This window comes from Hemitrygon akajei, chromosome 7 (assembly GCF_048418815.1).
Source record: "Hemitrygon akajei chromosome 7, sHemAka1.3, whole genome shotgun sequence".
Classification (NCBI taxonomy): domain Eukaryota; kingdom Metazoa; phylum Chordata; class Chondrichthyes; order Myliobatiformes; family Dasyatidae; genus Hemitrygon; species Hemitrygon akajei.
In genome coordinates, this window is record NC_133130.1 from 53,927,787 (window position 1) to 53,952,961 (window position 25,175).

At 38.4% G+C, this 25,175-nt stretch overlaps 1 protein-coding gene across 1 annotated transcript in view; it reads right to left on the reverse strand.

Annotated features, from left to right (window-relative positions):
* ppp2r5a (protein phosphatase 2, regulatory subunit B', alpha isoform) overlaps nt 1–25,175 on the reverse strand; it is a 176,907-nt gene that overhangs the window by 37,522 nt on the left and 114,210 nt on the right. The window contains exons 5-7 of the mRNA XM_073050881.1: nt 24,322–24,452; nt 17,908–17,967; nt 2,168–2,276 (exon numbers count right to left, since the gene is read on the reverse strand). Of these exons, the coding sequence (XP_072906982.1) occupies nt 2,168–2,276; nt 17,908–17,967; nt 24,322–24,452 (300 nt within the window). The remainder of the gene's footprint in view (nt 1–2,167; nt 2,277–17,907; nt 17,968–24,321; nt 24,453–25,175) is intronic.

The following is a 25,175-nucleotide window of genomic DNA, read 5'->3' on the forward strand; positions in this document are numbered from 1 at the left end:
TGTTGTTTTTTCTTGTGTTGTGGGGCTTGGGGAGGATACTAAGCTTACTTGTCTTCAATTTAGGTGCTTTTTTTGTCAAATTCTCTTCCTTTGTAGCATATTGTCATTGTATGCTTAATTTTGCACTGTATTAATGTTCCTCATTGGGATTTGGGGTTTTTAATTTGTAAAATGTTTTGAAAAACTAATAAAATAAAAAAAAGAATGCTGTGAACAGTTTTAAGCCTCTTATCTAAGAAGAGATGTGTTGACATTGGAGAGGGTCCAGAAGGGATTCATAAGAATGATTCTGTGAATGAAAGAATGTATGTATTAGGAGTGTTTGATGGCTGTGGACCTGTATTCCATGCAGTTTAGAAGAATGAGGGGAGATCACATTGAACCTATTGAATAACAAAAAGCCTAGATAAAGTGGATGTGAAGAGGATGTTTCCCATAGTGGGTGAGTCTAGGACCAGAGGGCAGAGCCTCAGAATAGAAGGACAACCCTTTAATAAAGAGATGAGGAGGAATTTCTTTAGCCGGAGGGTGATGAATCTGCAGAGTTCATTGCCACAGATGGCTGTAGAGGACTAGTCACTGGGTGTACTTAAACCAGAGTTTGATAAGTTCTTGATAGTTAAGGATATCAAACGTTGGCAGGAGAATAGGATTGACAAGGACAATAAATCAGCCATGACAGAATGACAGAGCAGGCTCGATGGGCTGAAAGGACTAATTCTGGTCCTATGTCTTATGGAAAGAGAATAATGAAGAGAGTTTGGAAAAGAAAGACCATATAACTGAAGCAATAACTTCATTTTGGGATAAACACAAACATCCCTTTATAGTATTTGGCTATTTTCTGTTTTTGTGCAAATAAACAGATGAATCATCTTTACCCCTTTACTGCTCCTATGGTTTGATTTATCATTCTTTGATTCAAAACAATGAACTAAGTATTTCAAACATAAGCCACAAGGGTACCCATCAATTCTATGGCTTGTTTTACTCCCTTTATCTGGAACTGATTCAAATGCTTTCAAGATGTTATATAAACGGCATTGAAAGGCACTCCCCCATGAATCATACGGTATTTTGGCTTTGGTATTCTGAATCCTCATCCAATATGCAACTGTAACAATTAAACAGCTTTCTTTTGCATGAAAATAATTCAATTTCATTAGTTTAAAAATTGATACTGATGAAGTCAGATTTAATCAGAGCAGTTTATATCATGTACAATCACAAATGCATTCCAAAATAGTTCAAGGTGACTTTACACCTTCCTAAAATTTAGCAACTAAATGTTCACAGTGTCATACAGCTGAACTTGGTCACCTGTCCACCTCCCCATGTCATTAAGTTTCAGGCCAAACAGAAAATCCAGCCTTTCCTCCATTTCCTACAAATTTCAGAAATAGGTCTGGATTTAGCTAAGTGGTGACCACTATGCACAACTGCAGCTTAGAAGACCAATTGACTCACACTTAACTAATTCATAATGTCCATAACATTCAGAAGTGTTCAAAAGCAATTAAAAGTGATTAGACCATATACAGTAATTTACCAATCTTCTCCCCATCATGTGAAGTATGCCATTACAGACAATAAAATTGTTATTACTCATTTTACTGAAAATACAAAGGTACATTTGGATATAAAATGTTGATTCCAATATCCAATGTTGATTTGTGAAACACTAGCTTTTTAGTATCACAAAAACAGTACAGGTCCTTTGGCCCAAATGTTGTGCCAACCACTTAACCTACTCTAAGATCAATTTAACCCCATCCTCCCACACAACCCTCCATTTTTCTTTTGTCAATGTGTCCAAGAGTCACTTAAATGTTCCTAATATATCTGCCTCCATCACCATCCTTGGCAAATCGTTCCACACACCCACCATTGTCTATAAAAAAAAACCACCACTGACAACACCCCTACAATTTCTTTCAACCACCTTAAAATGAATTAGAACATAAATAAAAATATATGAAGACAAAAATGATCAATAGCTGCATGTCAGATCTACCTTGGAAATCATTCAAATCTAGCTCCAATACTTTAAAAACAAAAAGACAGATTGATGTGTGACAAACTGCAGCAAATTAGGCCAGCAGAATACATTTCAGTATATTCATTAATAAATTATAAATCAGGCATTTGACAAGGAACAATAGCCTACCTGTGCATGAAAGAGAGCTAAACCTTTAGCAGTGTGAAGGGGAATTAGCACCTTCATAAGAAATTGTTTATGTTCTGCTTTCAGTGGCAGTGCAAACCCATTAATAATACTGAAAAAGAAATATAGAAATTAATCTATTAATATGCAAATCTACTGCAACATTTTTAATTATTCAAATTACTTTAGAACAGTGTTTTACAGTACATAAACATACTTTCAGTGCTAATTAATCTATTTAAAAATCTAAAAATGTTTCATAAGTGTGTTACCCAACAGAATTAGATACAGAGGCACAGAGATATTGGACAGTTGGATCAAAGAGTTGTGTTTTAAAACATGCCTTAAGATAATTGCACTGGAGATTAGGAGAGAATTTATTACAGCAACTCTAGAACACACAGCCCTGGCTGTTGAAGGGATATTACAAAGAAGTTTTGGGACTGGAGACTATAAAATTACGGAAGAGCAAGGTTTAAAGGGATTTGAAAACAAAGATGAGAAAATCAACAGATTAATTTAACTGGGAGGCAATGTAGATTAGCTAGCACAAAACTGATGTCTTAATGGAACATGATTAACAGCAAGGAGCAGAACTTGGGTGACCTCAAGCTGGTAAATCTAAGTCCAGGAGTACATTCCAGAGGTAATAAGGAATTCCATCAGCAGATGATCAATGGGTGATCATGGACAATGGGTGGCAATGCAGAGATGTTGGGAATACTTTATTCAAAGAGCCCCCTGGGGTACCATATATTATGGTTTAGTCTTGGCATTGTCAGAGAATGAGATAGAGACTAGAGACAAAGCTTACAGCACAAAAAAGTAATGACAGTGGACTGAAGATGATAACTGCTTTTTTATTCTGAAGAAATTTATACACATTCATTACTGTTAAGGGTCAAGACCAAAGGGTCAAAAGTGACACTTCTGATTTTTTCTAAATTTAAACAAGATATAATTTGGGAAAACCATTGGAATGAAGTAGGAGGATTAATCTCTTTCCAATTCAATAAAATGGATCTTCTAGCCATTAATGTTACAAATGCAATCATCCGACGAGCTGAGGAGGATAAATAACTATGTTCCATCATCGGCAAACTAAAAATTGTGGTAATAGGCTGAGGTTGAAATAGTATCAAAAATGTCTTTCCAAGACCAGAACATATGAGTCAAAGAAGCTACTTCAGAATGACATCTACCACACACAGGACTTATATGAGAGTAAAAACGAGCTAGCTTGTCTTTAGACATGTGGGCCCTGTGCACCACCTTAAATTGTATCAACGCATGTTTAGCACATACAGAGGAAGAGTTAACTAATTGGAGAATTTCTCCCATTTCTCTACAGGTAAAGAAAGTTGAAGTTCCCTTTCCCATTCATTCTAAATTTTATCAGATATACCTGGATGTATTTTCATAATCATTATCATAAATAGTTGCTATTAAACCCTTCTGATAAGGGTTTAAACCTAAAAAAATTTCTGTGAAATCAGTTGGATATGAATTCGGAAAAGTAGGTAGTGTAGTACTCAAAAAGTTTCTAATTTGTAAGTATCTAAAAAAAAAATGGGATCTGGGCAAATTATATTTATTAGACAACTGTTCAAAAGACATGAAACAGTTATCCAAGAATAAGTCACGAAAACATAATATACCCTTCATTTTCCATACCAAAATAGCTTGATCCATAACATAGGGTTGGAAAAAGAAATTAGATATAATAGGGCTTGATAGAATAAATCTGTTCAAATCAAAAAAATTACAAAATTGAAACCATATTCATAACGTATATTTAATTATTGGATTATCCATTTGTTTATTCAATTTAGAAAGAGCAAAGCGAAGCGAAGTCCCTAAAATAGAAACCAATGAAAATCCTTGTACAGACTTAAATTCAAGGTTTACCAATTGTGGACTTGGAATTAAATCCGAATCCTGTGTCCAAAATATTAAATATCGAATATTAATTGCCTAGTAATAAAATCTTAAATTTGGCAATGCCAAACCACTATACTTTTTAGACCTCTGTAAATATTTTTTTTACTTAACCTAGGACTTTTATTCTGCCATATATATGAAGATACTTTAGAGTCAACAATATCAAAAAAGGATTTAGAAATAAAAATTGGTACCGCTTGAAATAGATATAAAAATTTAGGTAAAATAATCATCTTAATGACCATCGACCAATCAGTGACAAAGACAATGGGGAGCATTTAGTAAGCAATTGTTTAACCTGATCAACTAAAGGTAAAAAATTAACCTTAAATAAATCCTTATGCTTCTTAGTAATTTTAACTCCCAGATAAGTAAAATAGTCTGAATGGTGAACGTCTCTAAATTGGAACCTGGATACTTAATGGGAAGAGTTCACTTTTATTAAGGTTCAGCTTGTAGCCAGAAAAGCTACTAAACTGAGCAAGCAGGGATATTACTGCAGGAATGGATTTCTCAGGGTTAGAGATATATAGTAACATATCATCTGCATATAGTGATAACTTGTGTGTCCCATTCCCATGGGTAATGCCAAATATATTAGGTGAGTCACAAATAGCAATAGCTAAGGGTTCCAAGGCAATATCGAATAATAAAGAGCTAAGAGGACAGCCCTGCCTAGTGCCACAAAACAACTGAAAAAAGGGAGATCTTTGATTATTGGTAAATACCGAAGCTGAAGGGGTATGGTATATCAATTTAATCCAAGATATAAATTTCGGACTAAAATTAAATTTCTCAAGTGTATTGAATAAATATGCCAATTCGACTCTGTCAAATGCTTTCTCAGCATCCAGTGAAATGACACATTCTGGAGTTCTAGATGAAGAAGTATAAACAATAATCATTAATCTAATATTAAAAGACAAATAACGATTTTTAATGAATCTAGTCTGTTCGACTGAAATAATTTGAAGCAATGCATTCTTCAATCTAGTTGCCAGTATTTTAGGAAAAAATCCTGGAATCCACATTTAGCAAGGATATAGACCTATATGATGCACATTCAGTAGGATCCTGATCTTTTTTAAGAATTAGGGAAATAGAGGCTCCGTAAAAAGATTGTGGCAATTTACCTATAAATAATGCATCCTTAAAGATTCCACATAACCAAGGAGAAAGTATAGTAGAAAAGGATTTTAAAAATTCTACTGTGTAGCCATCCGGACCAGGTGCTTTACCTGAATCCATCGAAGAAATAGCATCCTTTATTTCTTCTTCCGTAATAGGTGTACCTAATGTTAAATGATCATTAGGTGGTAATTTCAGGATATTCATTCCTTAAAAATTCATGCATTATAGTGGGGTCATCAGGAAATTCTGATTGATATAAAGAAGTATAAAATTCTTGAAAAGATTTGTTTATCTCATCATGATCAACCATCAGAGTACCATCTCGTTTACGAATCTTGATAATCTGATGTTTAACTGAAGCAGTTTTCAATTGATTAACCAGTAATTTACCAGATTTCTCACCATGTATACAAAACTGACTCCTAGTTTTAATTAACTGATTTTCAATCAAGGACGTTAATAATAGACTAAGCTCCATTTGAAGTTTGACTCTCTTTTTATAAGGCTCCTTACTAGGAGCAATAGAACATTTCTTGTCAATTTCTTTAATCTTGTCAACCAGCATAAGTATTTCATTATTAATACATTTTTTCAATCCAGCAGAATATGAAATTTGTCCACAGATATATGCTTTAAATGTATCTCATAATACCCCACCTGAAATTTCTTCCGTAAAATTTGTTGAAAAGAAAAAATCAATCTGTTCCTTAATAAAATTAACAAAGTCCGAGTCCTGAAGCAGAATAGAATTGAACCACCACTGTCTAGTACTGGAAGATGTATCCATTAACTTGATAGATAGTTTCAAGGGTGCATGGTTGGAAATGGAATCATAATTGCAGTCAATAACAAATGGAATTAAACGAGAATAAAAAAGTAGTCAATTCTAGAATGATTGTGATATACATGAGAAAGGAATGAAAACTCTTTATTCTTAGGACGTAAAAATCTCCAAATTTCTAAAATTCCAGAATCAACCATAAAGGAATTTATAAAAGTAGCCGATTTGTTCGGAAGTGCCTGATTAGACACAGATCTATCCATCAAGGGATTTAAACAGCAGTTAAAATCTCCACCCATTATCAACATATAATCATTTAAATTAGGAAGGGATGTAAATAAATGCTTAAAAATTCAGGATAATCAACATTTGGAGCATAAACATTAACCATAACAACTTTTATGTTAAAGAGTAAGCCAGTAATTAGAAGAATCTACCATTCAGATCTGAGATTGTTTCATAATGAACAAATGAGATTGAAGAATCTATAAAAATAGAAACTCCTTTCACTTTAGCCTGAGAGTTCGAATGGTATTGTTATCAGTTCCAAAACCTGAAAAAATGCTGATTATACTCTTTCCTCACATGAGTTTCTTGTGCAAAGATGATATCAGCATTCATTCTATGGAATATTTTAAAAATTATTTTCCATTTAATCGGATGGTTTAAACCATTTGTATTCCAAGAAACAAAATTAATAATCTTATCCATATTACTAGAATCAGCCACATGGTACGTAAAGGGTTAACCAGAATACAAACTCATGAACCCGGAAGAGGGAAAAAGGTTCAAAGAGGAACTGGAAGTTACGACATTTCGGACATTTTAGTAGTTTCAAGTCATCCCAGTTGAAAAAAATCTAAAAATAGAAATAATCCCTTTCCTACCCACAAATGCCCAAAAAAAGGCCAAAGAACAGCCTGAGAATAATCTAGCACTAGATCTAACCCCATCTCTCCTGAAGGCAGCCCAAAAGATACATGTTTTTTTAAAAAAACACTCATAGACAAGAAAATTTAAAAAAGAGATTACCCATAAAGGGAAAAAAACTGCAGCGATTAGTGACAAAGTTTTTTTTTTAAATGCACAGAATTTAGAACATAAAACAGAGTACCACCTTACTAACATTTCAAAAAAAAGAAAAACAAGCGCCGATTCATATACTGAGTTATTTTCAAACACAAACGATTGAAAATGACGCACCAAAAAAAATAAGGTCCCGGGGAAGAAGAAAGCAAGATGACATCTTGAAATGTAAGAAAACAAAAAAAATACTTCCCCATTAAAATTTCAAAGAAAGAAGAATCAAACACCAAACCTTCTACTTAATTACTTTCAGAAACAAAAGATTATAAGTAAAAAGAGCAGAATCACTAAAGGAAGAAGAAAACTTTTATCTAGAAATACGAAAAATACCTACACTACAAACCAAAAGTGAAAACCCTCAAGTTATAAAAGTCCAGATCTGTAAGCTAATTAGCTTAAAAAAACAAATAAGAACAGAGATGTTAAGTACATTAATTAATCCGTAACAGACGTACGCTGATCATCAAGAAATCTTTGAGCTTCGTTTAGAGAATTAAACAAACGGTGAGAATTATTGGAAAGGATAATTCTCAAACGCGCTAGGAACAACAGAGCTGGTTTAAGGCCTTTTCGATGGAACTCGAACATCACTGATTTAAAAGACATCCGTTCCCTCAGAACTTCAGGACTAAAATATTCAACGATGCGAAATTTGAAATTCGATCATACGGGCATTTTGTATCAAACGATCCTTGATGTGCGCATAATGGAAATGAATTATAACGGGTCTCGGCTTAGAATCTTTGGTAGGCATAGGTCGGAGAGTACGATGTGCTCGATTGATCAATGGAGGGGTGTCCAGAACTTCTGAACCAAACACATCCATTAGAATTTGAGAAAAGTATTCAATAGGATCACCCCTCTCGACGTCTTCTGGAAGCTGGATATCCGCAGATTCTGTCTCCAGGATCGATTTTCGAGGTCGATAACCTTGGATTTCTAACGTTCCAACAATTGAGATGTCGAAGATAGATTTTTTTCCAGGGTTTCAATCCTTTGGTCTCTCTGCCAAGCGGCTTGTTGTAGTTAAAATTCACGTCTAAACGATTTAAGAGTATCTTCAACCATCTTTAAAACTCCTTCAAACGTGGGGAATCTTTGGCTGAGTTTTTCATCTAGAAGCTTCGACATTGTTTCAAAAGTAAGAGGAACTTGCTTGGATGATTTAGGGTCACCATGTTTTTTTCCCATTGCCGTCGGGGCCTTTCCCATTTTTAAATTCTCATGCTCTGGAATGCATTTCCAGCAGTTCAAAAATATATCTGTGGTATAAACCCTTTAGTGTAGATATAAACAAAATAATTAAGGGTAGTTACAGGTAAAAGAAGTAAAAGAAATGGAGCGAAGCCACAGCATGTCTCACGCCATGAGTGCCTCCTGGAGAGTCCCACTGATCTCGAAATCCCGTCTCTGATCACTATGTATCTGCCTGGGAAGGCCATAATAAATGAAATACTTCTCCCATAACACTTTGGCCACCGTGGATGCCCTCTGGTCCTTGGTAGGAAAAGCTTGCTCGTATCTAGTGTAGTGGTCCGTGATGACTAAGACATTTGCCGAGTTCCTGGCATCAGGTTCTATTGACAGGAAACCCATACATATCAGGTCTGGGTATGGATTTCCTGTCAAATGAACTCTGCAAGTGGGACAACAGAGCTGCCTGTGTAGGCATTGAATGCATGACTTGCAGTATTCTTCGACCTCTGACTTCATCCAGGTCCAGTAAAACTGGTCTCTGAGCAACCCATAGGTCTTTTCCACCCCCAAATGTCCAGATTCATCATGAAGTTACTTACAACGCAATCCTCCAATACTTCTCTGGCAGAACCAGCTGGTAACGGTCCGGGGGTGACATTAACTCGTACAAGATCTGGTTCTGCAACTCCAACTGAGGCCACTCCCTCAGTAATGGAGGCACCGATGCGTGGTTCGTCTTCTCCGCCTCATCCATGTCTCCCTTTTTGACTGCTGACCAAATGGTACCAATGCTCCGATCATCTCGCTGAGCAGCTGCCACTTCCCCAGAACTCAATTCCAGCAGCTGATTTGTCTTCAGAGCAGTCAGATTACAATAAACTTGTGGGGTAGTGTCATCAGAAGCTCCCAATTGATCCACCACTTGATCCTGCCTCTCCTTTCCCTCTGCCCTCATGGTGATGGCAAACTGACAAATGGCCTTCGCCCCTGGGGCAGGAACGCTCACACACTCTTCGTCCCTCTCCAGTCCCTCATGCACCCATCGGGACGAAGCATCAGCATCGATGTTCCAGCTTCCTGGCTGGTACCTCAGGCTGAAATCATAGGCAGACAACACCGCCAACCACCGATGGCCTGTGGCATTCAGATTCGCCAAGTTCAGTATATAAGTTAGGAGGTTGTTGTCTATCCTCACCTCAAACTTGGCCCTGTAGAGGTACCACTCAGCTTATTCACCACCCCGCCCATTTCAACGCCAGAAATTCCAACTTTTGCATGGGTTAGTTTTTCCTCAGAGGGCGATAGACTCCAGCTGACAAATGCAACGGGTCTCAACCTGATGCCCTGATTCTGATACAGGCCACCCCCCCAAGCCCTCTCAGCTGGCATCCGTGTGCAGTACATATGCCAAAAGTCAGCACCAGTGCCTGGGTCAGCGGCTCCTTCAACGACTGAAAGGCCTCTTCACATCTTGCATCCCACCTCGGTCCAAAGGGTTCTGACAAACTAAGACACTCTCCACCTTCTTGTCCTTTTCTTCCCTCTTTCTTCCCCAACAGCGGGTAACCACACAGAAGCTAATTCAATGGGTGACTCATTTTTGCGTAGCCTTTCACAAACCTCCGATAGTAACCACAGAACCCGAAGAATGAGCACAGAGCGCTCACAATCTGGGGTCTTGGCTAAGTGGTCACCACCCCTATCTTAGCCAGATCTGTAGCTACTCCATCCCTTGAGACTATGTGCCCAACATAGCTAACCGATGTTTTGCAGAACAGGCGCTTGTCCAGGGGAAGTTTTAACCCTTCAGCTTTCATGCGACAAAGCACCTTCAGTAGCCTTGCTTCATGTTCCTCTATGATGGATCCAAACACTATGAGGTCATTTAGATACACCAATACCTCAAGCAAGTTCATATCCCCCACCGTCTTCTCCATGATCCGCTGGAAGGTTGCAGGGGCTCCCAATATGCCCTGGGGCATCCTTTCAAACTGAAAAAATCCCAGGGGGGGCATTTAAATGCTGTCTTCTTTTTGTCGGTCTCACTCATGGGGATCTAGTAATATCCTCTCCTCAAGTCCAGCACACTGAACCACTTCGCACCACTCGAGACAGCCCAGCGCGTCTTCAATCCTTGGGACCATATATACTGGTTGGGGACGGTGCGCCTGTTCAGAGTCCTATAGTCCAAGCACACCCATATCTTCCCATTCTTCTTTCCACCCACTACTATTGGGGACGCATAGATGCTTCGGTAATCAGTGATGATCCCAGCTTCCTTCAACTTACACAAATGTTGCCGAACGTCCTCCACCTCTGCAGGGACCAGTTTCCGTGACCTCTTCCTAAATGGGGTGTCCTCGGTCACCTGGATAGTGTGATGAGTGCTCTTGGAACAACCCATATCGAATTTGTCAGTGGAAAAGACACCTTCTCTACCAACCTCCTCTTCCAACCTGCAGGAACCAGGGAGTCCCAGAAGTTGAATGACTCAGTGGTCAACTTTCTCCCTTTTTCCAACAGTTTCTCCCGGGCTTTTCTCAGAGGGACACTAGACATTACCGTCACCGGGAACAGATGCACGAGGGGCATCCCCCGCTTGAAGGTGACCTACCACTCCGTAGTGTTCCTGACAATCACTGCCATCCTGTTCGCCTGTAAAACCGAGGGCTTCTGCAATTTGGGTCTCGCCAGTACCCCAGCAGGAAATCCCAATTCCCCTCGTGGTCTTCCAGAGTGTCCACTAAGAGGGCCTTGCCCTCAGACACTATGGGAAATTTGGGCTCCCAATCATTCTCACTACTTCCTTGGGCTGTACCACCATTGACTTTGCCTGGGTGAACCACATACAGTCCCTCATCTAAAGTCGGTATCCGGCCCAATGCATCTACGCACTTCCTCAAAAGCAGCTCGAAACACCAGGTGCACGGACAATGTTCCCAGAAAGCTCTCCCCAGCTTCTCCTTGCAGGCCCCCCCATGAGCCTGCTCACAAGAGGTGTGTTGGTCCTCACCAGAAATGAAACACCGCCCTTCTCAACAGGGTCCAGAGAAAACAGCACTAATGTATCCAGGACCTCAGACACTCCCACATCGGCCTCCAAAAACTCCAGCTTCACTGACAAATAACTGTCAGATGGATAATCACCAGCACTAAGTCCCCAGATCTCCAGTGCTCCGAATGGTGTTAATGGTAAATGCTTCAGATACCGGTAGTAAAATGAACAATGTAACAACGTGACCTGCGACCCGGTGTCGAGTATGGATTTAGCATAAATACTCTCTATCCATAGCAACACACTGGAGCATAGTCCGACTAAGCCTTCAAGAATAGGGTCTCTTGCTTTCGGAAGTTCCTTGGTATATTGCTGGGAACGTGTTCCCCCAGAGACACCAGGCCGTACCCTCACTGGGTCTGCTCTACGTTTTCCCAACGACACTCTCTGCTTAGGTACCCAGGGGCTCACCCTTCTTCTCACGTGACATCGGCTGCCAGCAGCCCTCTGCATTGTTCATTCCCTTAGGGGATCCGCTCTCTCCCCCCCCCCCCCCCCAATCAGCTCCATCATATGGGACGGGTCACACCCATTGATAACAGTTGGGATACCTCAGTTCTCAACTCTGCCACAATCTCCTCTACTGCTCCCCAAGGCAGGCTATCTGTGGTCACTTCACCACAAGGGGCTACTACCGAGGTCTGTACCCTGCTGATGGAGCCCTCCTGCGCCTCCGACGTGTCCTCCTCTGATCAGCTCAACAAAAGAGAGAGGGGGCGCGTCTTACGAGACTGTTGGAGACCCCAAGCAATCAGGTCCTGGGACTGGGCACCCTTTGCTATCTGGTCCATTCTTAACTGATCCACCTCAGCCACCTGAATGACCCTTCTGCACCACAAGCAATTTAGCTGCCTCTCTAGCCGAAAAACTGTAAGCAGAAAGCTTCTCCCCTTTCTCCTGACACATGTTCTGAAACCCCACCATGAGCTCCAGTAGGCTCCCTGTCGTACCGAAGGCGCTCTCCAATGCGCCCAAATAATCAGCAATGATAAAGATTGTTGTGCTTTCACAGCTCTCAACACATCACCAGCCTGCCCACTCAAACTTTCAACCAATCTCTGTCGCTTTACGTCCTCAGGGCCCTGCCAGTCATCTTACAACTGAGAAGTCTGCTCCGCCCAAGTCTCATACGATCGGCCCTCCTTATCCGCGAGGGTTTGGTTCCAAGACCCCTTGCAAATACCAAAAAAACATGGATGCTCAAGCCCCTTATTCAACCTGTCTCAATGCGGTGGACCTTAAGACCCAGCGGAACCCCAGACCTTATTTAACCTGTCTCAGTGCGGTGGACATTAGGACCCGGCAGTGGAGCTCTGAATCCGCAGTGTTTCTGTTCACGAAAATAATCACGATCACAATTGAAAATAAAATGGAAATAATAAAGTGATCGGAAAGAGGTGAAACGCCATCGGTCATTGGAAAAGCGTTAGGCTACAGTTGGTCAACTATCGAAACAATTTTAAAGGATAAAGTGAGGAAGGCCCCCAATGAAAGCTTCAATTATTACTAAGCAACACAGTGGTGGGGGAAGGGTCTCGGCCCGAAACGTTGACAGCGCTTCTCCCTATAGATGCTGCCTAGCCTGCTGTGTTCCACCAGCATTTTGTGTGTGCAGTGGTTTAATTATTGGGTTTTGGGGTTTTGGGTTTTTGATACTCCACATCAACCAGGCATCTTGGGAGAGCGTGCTTGGGGCAATCTGTCACTGGATCGAACTTCCGTTCCTGAGCCCGGCGCTGAAACATAAGTGTTTTATTTTAAAAATTAAGTGTTTTATATGCACAGAAAGGTAAAATATATACTATATACTACGACAAACGTAGTATGTTGCTAAATAATACCAGATCTACCTGTTCCAACCTACTTAGTAAGAGAACCCATTTATTTCAATCCCAATCCACAATAACCTACGCACATCCTCCCGCATACTTTAAATCATCTCTAGATTAATGATAATACCTACTATAATGTAAATGTTATGTAAAATAGTTGTTATACTGCATTGTTTAGCGAATAATGACAAGAAAAAAAAGTCTGTACATGCTCGAACAACAAGTGCTGGAACAGCACTTCCGGGTTTTCTCGATTGGTTGAATTCGCGCATGTGGAACTTGCGGATAAGGAGGGCCAACTGTACTCCTCTTCCCCTTCAGGGGTGGGCATTATTCCAGAGAATAGGCGAAGCCTACCATAGCAGACAGTTTGAACCTGGGCATTTTTCCATTTATTTGCCAGAGAGGTAAGGGCGGATACTACCTCAGAATTCTCACTTTTCACTGGGGGACGGGGACTAATTACACATTCCAAATCTGACCAGTCCTTCCCTTCACTCCTCAGAAATGACAAAACCCTGTCTTTTAAGTCTCCGCCCCTAGCTACAGGAAGCTCTACTTGTGACTCGGACCGCTCCGCTACATTCTTCTCCTCCCTGACAGAATGGACAGGCCATGGCCCTGCCTCACCTGGGGCACCGATAGAAATGGGCAGTTCCACCACCGTCACGTCAGCACTAGTCTGAACTAAAACAAGATCTGAGCCCGCCATTTTATCAAGCCTCTGCACTACAACCTCAACTTTACCAACAGCTTTAACCATACACAAAAATCAAATTAACAATTCATCTGGGGTACGAATATCCACCCCACTCAACACGCACACATTTAGTTACCGGTAACCCCATGGAGGCACACCAGTACTCCGCCCTGCCAGCATAGACTTAAACACACAACCCACTGGTTCAATGCTCAGGGCAATCACACAGCATCCAATGGAATCAATCCCAAACGATACCCCACAATTGTAACCCTGAGGTTCGGCCAGCACACATTTGTCTGGGGCCTACGTTTAGCGCAGCCAAACGTTCAAATCTCATTTGTGTGGATGCTGTGTGATATGTTGAACCACAAAATATCAAACAGCACACCATATGCAATTAAACAATTGAACTTAATAAATCTTAATCTGACTATAGGGTTAGTAAAGAAAATAAAAAGAAAAAGGGCCCATTTTAATGAAGCAGTCTAAAGTGCACATTAGAGCGCACAGAATCGTCCATTCGACTCCCATCGACCTCCTCCAAGCGTCGCGACCATCGGACCCTCGCTCCAAGTCCACTCCATCCGGCGGTCTACCAATTCTTTCCATTTGTGTTGTTTCTCTTTGTCTCTCGCCGACAAAAGACCATGAAATCCCAGCTCCCAGACCCACAAGAAAGAACTACGTGCCTCTCATTGGCTAGCATACATTCCATTGCTTCTACAGAGAAACTATTACTTTAGCAGTGAAACATTACAGAGAGGCCATTACATTAGCAGCAAAACCTTACATGTATAAGAGCATTGGTGCCTCCATACCAGGCTGTGATGCATCCAGCCAATATTCTCTCCTTCACACATCTATAGAAGTTGGTCAAATTTTTAGATGACATGCCGAATTTTCATAAACTTCTAATAAAGTAGAGGCACTGCCCTGCTTTCTTCATAATTGTACTTATGTGCTGGACTCAGGACAGATACTTTGAAGTGATAACACTGAGGAATTTAAAGTTGCTGACCTTCTCCACCTCTGATCTGAAGAGGACTGGCTCAAAGACCTCCGGTTTCCTCCCCTGAAGCCAATAATCATCTCTTTGGTCTTGTTGACATTGAATGAGAGGTTGTTGTGACATCACTCAGTAAGATTTTCCATCTCCCTTCTATCATCACCAATCTTGATTTGGCCAATCAGAGGTGTCTTCAGCAAAACTTAAATATGGCATTGGAGCTGTGTTTAGCTTCACAGTCATAAGTATACAGCAACTACAGCAGGAGGCTAAGCACACAGCCTTGTGGTGGCATCTGTGCTGAAGGAGATTGTGGAGCAGATGCTGTTGCCAATCTGAACTGACTGGGATCTGCAAGTGAGAATATCAAGGATCCATTTTCACAAGGAGGTATTGCATCTAGGACTTGAAGTTTATTGATTACTTTGGAGGGGATGATAGTATGGTGGTTGAGGGTGTGGAGGGGTGGATTACTTGGTGGAAGTATTGATCAATCTTACTGCTTGTGGAAAATAACTGTTGTTGAGTCTGGTGAATCTGGTGAGGATACTATGCCACAAATATTTATAAATGAGGAAATGAAATCCAAATGCAGTCTGGAACTGGTGTTGCATTTCTCCAGGACTTTGAAATGGGTATTTTAACACTGCAACAGTTGTTTTCTTATTAAGTTATAAGCATTTAAATGTCCCATAATCAGATGATTCATTTTCAAAATGGAAAATCAAAGTGATACGGTATAACCGTTGAGTGATCAGATTGTAGTTATTAAAATTTACCCATCACACTTTCTACACCCCTTTCAAAGTCCATTTAATTTTGGCTTTGGTTGCATTTTTGCAGCTTGTGGGGAGTTACTATATTTCAGCTGTCAATTTCTTGCCCAATCATGACCAGTATACATCCAAATGAAGCATCTTTGCATACAGGTGGTCTGCTTATCCAACTCACTGCCACAGCCCGTATCAATGCCAGTTGCACTCTACTTGCCCTAACCTGAAAATGATCATTTATTCTAACCCCTCCCTGTCCATTAACACTATAAACCAGCATGCACAAATAATATTTCTGTAGCACTTTATCAAAGATCTTCTGAAAGTTAATACACAGCACAGGCATTGCTCCTTTATTATCTATTCTGCTGGAAACAACCCAAAAATCACCAAAATATTGGTCAAACATGATTTTCCTTTCATAAATCAATGTTATTATTATTTCCAGTGCTCTGCTGACATTGTCTGATTTAAGCACTCTCCCTCCATTTGATATATAGTGTTCTTGTCGCTCTTCTTAAGTAGCTTTTTTAAAAAATATTCAATCCATGTGAAATATTGATGTAATTTTCTGATCTTTTTTGTTACCCCCTTCAAATGTTAGAATGTGGGCCATCATGTCCAGCAGAAGATTTAACAGCTTTCAATCCTGTTCAATCCTCAATTTTTCTGATGAATTTCTTTCAGCTCTTTAGTCACACGATTTGCATTTCCTTATTTCCCAATATAGATCTCCTTTCAGTCTGCTAATCTTTCCCTTTAAACATAAATATCTGTATAAATTTCTGCTCACAGAAGGTAGATTATTTATTTAGAGATACAGTGTAGAATAGGCCCTTCCAGCCCTTTGAGCCATACCATCAGAAGCCTAGCAATTTAACCACAGCCTAAATAAGGGACAATTAACAATGACCAATTAACCTACTAACTGGTATATCTTGGGACTGTAGGAGGAAACTGGATCACTCTGGAATTTACTGTCTCATTGCATGTGGAGGCAGGATCACTTAAAACATTTAAGGTGATAGTGTATAAATAATTGATAAACAGAGGAATAAAGGCATTGGGAGAAACAGTAGAGAAGAAGAGCTGAAGCCAGCATAGATCAGCCATTGAATACATTAAACAATGGGACAGGCATGAAAGGCCTGATGCACCTGCTCTTAACTTCCTGTGTATAGAAAAAATTTCAATCATCTTTATTTCCCTTTCAACTGCTCGTGTATTATGCATTCTATTTCTTTCTGAATATCCTGGTTCCCTAGATATTGTGAATTTATTCCTTTCATAAATTGTGAAATTTGTAGGTTTACTTTTTTTTGTGTTTTTCCTTTATGATCTAATATTATTTTCTAACTCCTCTCAATAGCTGCGGCTAATTCACTTTCCCTGTTTTATAGGAGTTTACCTTTGTTGTAAAGTACAATTGAAGTAAGTTGCCTACTATCATATCTCAATGCATTTTCAGTCTACTATAGCCAACTCACACCTCATATTTCATAGTTTCCTATGCTTAAGATCGTGGATGCATATTCAACTAATTTCCTTTCAAGCTTCCTATAAAATTCCATTTTATAAAAGTACATAAAAACCCCCTCTATAGAAAAATGATCACTTAGCCTTCAGTAGTTGCAAAATTCTAAAATGCCCTGAAAATTAAAAAGCTAAAAATCTGGGAACAGAGAATGCTGAAAAATCTCAAGTCAGGCAGGTATTGCACCTTGAACGGGGCTTACAGTATGGGGTATCTTTATTCAAAGGAGCATAATCTACTCAAAATGGAAAAAGGATACTTTAGTGAAGATACCATATATGCAGGAAACTAATTCAAATAAAGTTCTTTATTGTGCATCAAAACATCAATCTGCATACAAAATATATGGAGAAAGAAAATATTCTGATCTTGATTATCTATAATTCCACTGGCAAAGAGTACGAAAAAAGGAACAAATTTTTGCTAAGGATTCCATTCCATCTTCCAATAAATTGAATATATTTTAAGTATAAAATCATGTTCTGATTTAAAGCTTTATAACCTTTGGACGTCTGCTGTTCAGTTCATAAATATATAATGGCCACCTGAAAATGTTATTAAAGTAAGCAATGTTTGTGGAACCTTGTCCAACTAATGTAGTCAATAACTGAAACAAAAGAGGGGATCACTGGCAACCTTACCTGGACCACCTGTAATCTACAATCAAGTAGGCAGTTTGTCATTAAATTAAAACTGTATCTCACCTTCCTAATATCTCCAGCAGTTCTGCAACTCCATTAAAGTGATCAGTTTCATATATAAACCTGCAAAAATAATTGTCAGAAGCATTAATTACACCATTTGAAGTTTCAAAGAAACCATAATTGAATTCCTAGCCAATTATTTTTATTTAATATATTCAACAAATAATCTATAAACCTTTGTACAGTTACCACAGAAATGACTTCCTCTTTCAAATGAATTACAACATAGATCTTTAACCTGTAAATTTAAGCAATTAATAAAAACAAACATTCTGAAATATCACAGAGACTGCAGCAACATAATTATATTAAGAATACCTATCAATAGCACACATTTATAAAAATTTTCTTAAATGCTATTTATGACTCTAAAAGAGTAAGGCACTCAGCCCCTCAAGCTTCCTTCGTCAATCAATGAGATTGTCACTGAACAGATTGTATCTCAACTTTGTATCCCTGCCTATCTGAGCAAATTTCTTGCTCATGGGAAATCCATCTATCCCTGTATAAAATGTTCTGAACTGCAGCTTCCAGTACGCTTTGAAACTCACAACTATATGGAAAAGTCTCATCTGCCACTTATTTTAAAAACATTGACACTAATCCTAGATTCTACTGCAAGAGGAAAAATACTTTACATACCATATCTCAGGATTTCAACCAAGTCCCTGCTTATCTTTCAAAACATTAGTCCAGCCTGTTCAACTTTTCCTTTTAAGACAACTATACAGGTGTTATATAGTCTATAACAACTATACAGTCTAGTTAACCTTCTCTGAATTGTTTCTAATCCATCAATGTCCTTCCTTATACAAGGATACCAAAACTAACTGAAGGTTTGCAATCAAGCATATATTAATTTAACACGAGTCTATTTAGCATCCTGCTGACTCCTTAGTGTTGCAACCCATAAAGGATTCCTGTCTTTTTAAACATCAAATATCAAGCCATTTTTTCTTCATGTACTTTTCTAACAAATCAATTCATGATCTCAGGCAAGGAAATAGTGCTATACAATTTTGTCTACTAAAACTCTTCATAATTGCTAAGAGTAATATGCTTTTGCCTTATTTCTGTGCTCTTCAGGAGTCTTGGGTAAAACTTTGTAATAACCGTGATGATCAACCATATGTCCAAAATATATTACTCCAAATTCCAACATCTGTAATCCTGTGTAATATGAGTTGGTAACAAAAATTGGTAATGTTCCAATTTCTGGCTCTTTCTGATTTCTAATATTAACTCAACTTTTAAGGTTTGGGCCTTTTTTGCAGATAGGTATTACTAAGTGAAATGATTATATTGAAAAAGACTGCCTCTTGAATCATGCACAAAGTAATTCACTGTGAAAGTCTGAATTCTCCTAATACAGTACAGGGGCCTGTCACAACTGTAAACATTCCCTTAATAGATCTTCATTGTAATAAAGGTCTTTTATTTCACATGTCACTTAACAAAGTTTTTGTCTGCTACAACAATGGCTTGGAAACACTTTCAAGCATGGAGATATTTAATAGTCTTTTTTATTGTATTTATGGAAAGGAATGTTAATAAACTTAAAAATCTAAAAAGGAGAGAAATCTCAAACACTTGTGCTCCTCCATTTGGCAAAAGTGAATAACTTATACATATCAGCAATAGTTTGGTTTTGATTTACTGAATCCTCACTGAGAGAAAACAGACCAGCTTCTAACTTATCATCCACAGCAAGTGGTATTCCTCATAAAAGACAAGACTCTCTGTATCTTCTGCTGACCAAATTTTCACAGAACGTAGGTTTTTTTGTTAACCTGGAACACCATAGCTTAAACCTCCAAATACTTCCATAAGGCTAAAAGTTCCCATACTGGAATCAACTTGGTGTATCTATTCAATATAACATAGTTTTAATGCACAAAACATGAAACATGCCAGCTAATATTTTGCACCAACATGTAATTACTTTATTTTCCCTATGCATCTTTGTGAAATTCAAGGGCATGCAAGAAGGTATCTGCAATTATCATGGGTGAATTTAATTTGCATATTGATTGCAACCTAATCAAATTGGCAAGGTTAATGTGGAAAAGGAATCTGTGGAATGTGTCAGAGATAGTTGCAGCAGTGTATTTTAGTATTTATCCAGGAACACAAGCTATTTTAGATTTGGTTGCTTCTAATGAGCCACAATAACCAAGAAATAAACAAAATGTTTAGGGGTTCTCCAGGAAGTGGTGTTTGCAAAATGGTAGAATTCCAGATTCAATTTGAGAACTAATACCCCAGATACTTAAGGGCAATTACAAACGTATAGAGATGTCTGGAGCGGACTAGGTACTGTAAATAGGCTAAGGGCTAGTTTAGTGATTGAATGGTGATACATATACCGGTACTTAACCAGCTAGTTCCTAATGCTGACAAAACATTATCCTAAATAATAAGTGGGATTCCATGAAAATGATGTTCTATCCTTGGCTAACAAAGGAAATCAAGGAAAATATTAAATCAAAAACTTGACCATATAAATTTACAAGGGACATTTTTAGGCAAAAGACTGGTTAGTTTTCAGAAACCAGAAGAGAGAAGGCAAAGCTAATAAAGAGGGAGAAAATTGAGTGAGAGAAAATTAGCAATTAAATTAAAATAAATGGATATATGAAAATAAAGAAAGCAGTCATGATAAGTGTGCAATCCTTAAAGAGTGAAATTAGGAAATTAGTAACAGCAAACAAGGAAATAGTAGATAAATTTAAAACACTATTTTGTGTTAGTCTTCACCTTGAGGGCAATACAAAGATCCAATAGACAACAGAGGGGTGAATTTTAAACAGCATGAAGAATACATAATAATACATAACACAAGGAACAAGGTATTGTAAAAAAAAACTAATGGAGTAAGGGAAGACAAGTCAACAGAAATAATGAACTATGAAAGTAAATGTTTGCAGATAGCAGAGCTACTAGTTGAAGGTTTTTCAAAACACATTCCAGGAGAGAACTGGCATACTGGAAAAGAATATATGCGAGTCCATTGTTCAAAAAAGACAAAAAGTGGGAAAATATAGGTCTGCTGGCTAATGCTTATTGTTGGCAAAATGCTGGAGTCCATGGTCATCTAGAAAAGCTTAATGCAGTCAAAGCAAGTCAATGTGGCTTTATGAATGACAAATCATATTAAATTTGCTGAGGTTCTTTAAGGATGTAACATGCCAAGTTAGATTGGATCCTGTAGATACAATTATTTTTGAGTGTCCAGGCATTTGACAAGATGGCACAAGTTATGAAGTAATCATACTGACAGAAGTGTGTTAGCATTGATGGAAGAATGGTTATCACATGGAAAAGTGTACTAGAATAAGAGTGTCTTTTTAGTATGCACGGATATAACTAATAAACTGCCCAACTAGCAGCTCTTGGCCCTTCGTTGTCTACTTTTATATTAATGAAATGGAAAAAGAGGCAGCGTGCAAGGTATGTGTTTACTAATTATACTAAAATAGATAGGAATTCCAATCTATTTGGACTCTACAAGATATGTTTACCTAATGGCAACAATTTGGGAAAAAATGGAATCAAATGGTAAATTGGAGGGGCAGAGTTTAGGATGATGGTGCCTGACTGCGACTTCTTTGCTTGCATCTTCAGAAACAGCTGGGTTTCTATCTTTAATAACTCTTTTTTCCCCTTTGAAGACCCTGACCTGCAGTTACATGCTGACTTCGGTTCTTTGTGGAAATGGGACCTGTTCTCAGGGACCGGCTGCTTTTCGATAGGCCAAGGACACGGCCTGGAAGACTAGTACGCCTTCAGGGTGCCAGATTTTCGTGGTTCTGGAGGCGGACAGATGCGAGGCTGCTGCCACCACCTGTCGTGTCATGGGAGTACACAGAAGAACGAAACCAGCAAGCTGATTCTGGCTGTGTGCTCAGAGACCCCAAGTTCTTTGGGCATAGAGCTCGGAAAAAGTGATGCAATAGATTTTTAACACCATAAATCAATGAGTTGTTTTGTTACGTCTCTCCTCCCACTGTGAAATGGGGACACCTCTTTTTCTCTTATTGGGGGAGAGAGAGAGAACCTGTGGTATGTCGAATACTGGGTGAACAAGTAATTTTCGGGGTATTGCAAGTCTGTTTCTTTACTGATGTTTTGCTGCATGCTTGAGTGTTCGGGTGGAGGGTGCAGATGCTTTTTTGCTGGTGGGGGAGTGGGGGCCATTGCTTTGCTACTGTGTATGTGAGGGAGGAGAGAGCTGGGGAGGCTTTGGGATTTTAACATTTAACTGTCATTCATTCTTTGGGGCACTCCTCTATTTTCATGGATGTTTGCGAAGAAAAAGAATTTCAGGATGTATATTGTATACATATCTGACATTAAATATACCTATTGAAACCTTTTGAAATTAATACTGAAATGGAATGAAATTGCAAATGAGGAAGGTTTAGACAGATTTTGGTATTATTGTGCATTTCAAAAGGTTTGGCATTTATAAACAGGGGAATACAGGGTGTTGATTTAGATCATATTTGAAATGCAGCTTTGAGAGTAAGAGCTGTCTTATAAGGGTGGCACATACTTGAAGGTGGGGGCAATATGAGTTCCTTCCCCAGTCATTTAAAACTGAGGTACATCAGAATTTCTTCTCCTGGTGGGTGATAAATCTCTGGAATTCTCTTATTAATGATAGAGGAAGCTGAATTATTAGAAATATTTAAAGAGATAGATAGATACATGTTTGAATGATTGGAGAATGTGAGAGCTATATTAACCAGCTTAAAAGAGTTGAGACCCAAGGCATATGAACCATGATCATATTAAGTAGCAGGGGAAGTGTAAGGGACCAGGTGGCTGATTTCTGATCCTATTTATGTAGGTGTCTAATTTTTTTTAAAAATCCTATTGTCAATCCAATATATACTAAGGCCATAAATGAATCCAATGTTTTTAATGCACTCAACAACAATAACTCATCATTTCATAACTTTTACTCAACTTTTCACTTATCCCTCTTATACCGCTGTTGTGAATTGTTGTCAGGCAACCTTGTATCATCCATGTATTATGTTACTTATCCACCTACCCACAGTACATTACTGAAGCAAGAGTATAAGACTATTTTCCAGCCTATAAGCACATATGAAAACAACTGCAACCATATCCTCCATGATTTGCTTTCAACAATGCTGTCTTCTCTTTTTATTAAAACCAGGTTTCTTTTCTACAGTTGGCACCATTCACTGTCCCATACTTTATTCAGAACCATCTTGGTCTTAGTTTCAAATCAAGAAAACAAATAAAATTTTAACATCAGTAGCATGGCTTCATCCTCCATATTTAAATTTTATCTTTCATTCTTCTGGATGGTCAACAGGTCCTTGACTGATCTTGTTATTTCCTACAGAATAATTAAGGTTTTCAATTCAAAGAAGAAGACAGACATGATCCCAGAAAGGGCAATGACTAAAATGAACCAGATAAAAAAAGTGTGGGAGAAAGGAAGAAGTGGTAGTGGAAAGAAACTTAGGCTTGAATTTTAGAAAGGTATGGGTAGAGCACTACAAAGGGGAGACAACATGAAGAGCACTGGAAAAGGACAAGGTCTCAAACAGAGGCCTAAACTTGTGAGTTTATGAGAATCTTAAGTGAAAAGAATTTTTTAAAAGTTATATGTGATGTTACAGCAATATGGTGGGCAACAGTTAACTTAATTCATCCATTACAAATTAAATCAAGTAATTAGTTCTAATATTGTTATACATTTAATTAATAGTAATTTTTAAAGGTTGAATTTAATAAATAAAACAAAGTTACATAGCAATGCAGTCTAACAGTTCATGGATAGGTGTCACAGCAGGTAACATAGCTGGAAGAATGTTCAATATGCTGATATCGAATGGAGTATGTAAACCAAACGCTTTGGTCGAAGACATGGTCATACCCCTTAGATTAGCTGCAGGTATAATTAGTAGTCTAGAATTCATGGTCTTTGTTTTTATTCAACAGAAACAAGGCCCCCCCGTCATCTTTTTGGAAAAGAACAAAGATTTGGGTGCAGTGTAGAGAGAGATATAACATTCAATCAATTGGCAACATTAAAAGCAATGTGTTAACAATTGGAGGAATAGTACTATTCTCCATCCAAGTCTAAAAACACCTGCCTTATTGAATGAGTTTATGAATAATTTATTCTGTATGTTGAAAGAACAGAATAATGCCAACTTGAAAACATCAAAGCGAGCCAACAGTCAATATGACAGATGGGAAAATTCTGAACATTTCATTCAATTTCAAAACTTCCTACCTTTTAAGTGGATAGGAAGATTATGTTATATTGGTCTGTCTGGCTGTTCATGGTTGTTGCAACTACTTATAGTTCCTTGTCACATAAGTACAACTTATTAATAAACAGAAAGGAAACCATATACTATAGATTACCGTAGAAAAATATTATTGATCTGTTTCCTGATGAATGCTCGAAGTCCAAGGAATTTTCCATAAATACGATGCAGAACCGTTTTCAAAAAATCACGCTCACGTGGGTCCTCACTATCAAATAAGTCCAAAAGCTGGAAACAACAACAACTTATGTTTGTATTGCGCCTTAAATACAACAAAACACTTGAGGCTTTTCACAGAAATATTATCAAACAAGATAGGACACCAAGGCACACAAGAGATATATTAGCAAAGATGACCTAAAGCATGGTCAAGAAATTATGTTATAAAGAGAACCATAAAGAAGGAAAGAAAGGCAGAGCTTTAACAAACAAATTTCAGACCACAAGGCCTTGAGACATGAAGGCAACAAGGATGAAGCAATTAAAATCAAGGTAGTGCATAAGCTAGAAATGAAGAAATATTACAATAGCATAAGGCTGGGGGAGATTATAAATATTGGAAGTGGCAAGTCAATGCAGGAAGTTAGAGACAAGAAACAGAATTATAGAACTGAAGGACTTCATCATGAATAATTTTAGGTGAGTGATGAATAGGATATGGTCCTTTTCAGGTTGGAAGCACTTGCCCCCAACAATCAATTCTTGGCTCTTAGTCACTTAGTATTTATATTAATGACCTGGAAGTGGGAAGAGAATAAAATATACAAGTTTGCCAACTAAGAGGGAGGCATGCTGACTATATTTGGGGCTCTGCATACAGATATAGATAGGTTGTCAGAGTGGGATAAACTTTAGAAACTGAGTATTAATTTGGGCAGAATGTGAGATCATACACTTGTCAAGAGGAATGAAAAGACAGAATATTAAGAAAATGGAGAAAAAAAGAGCAAA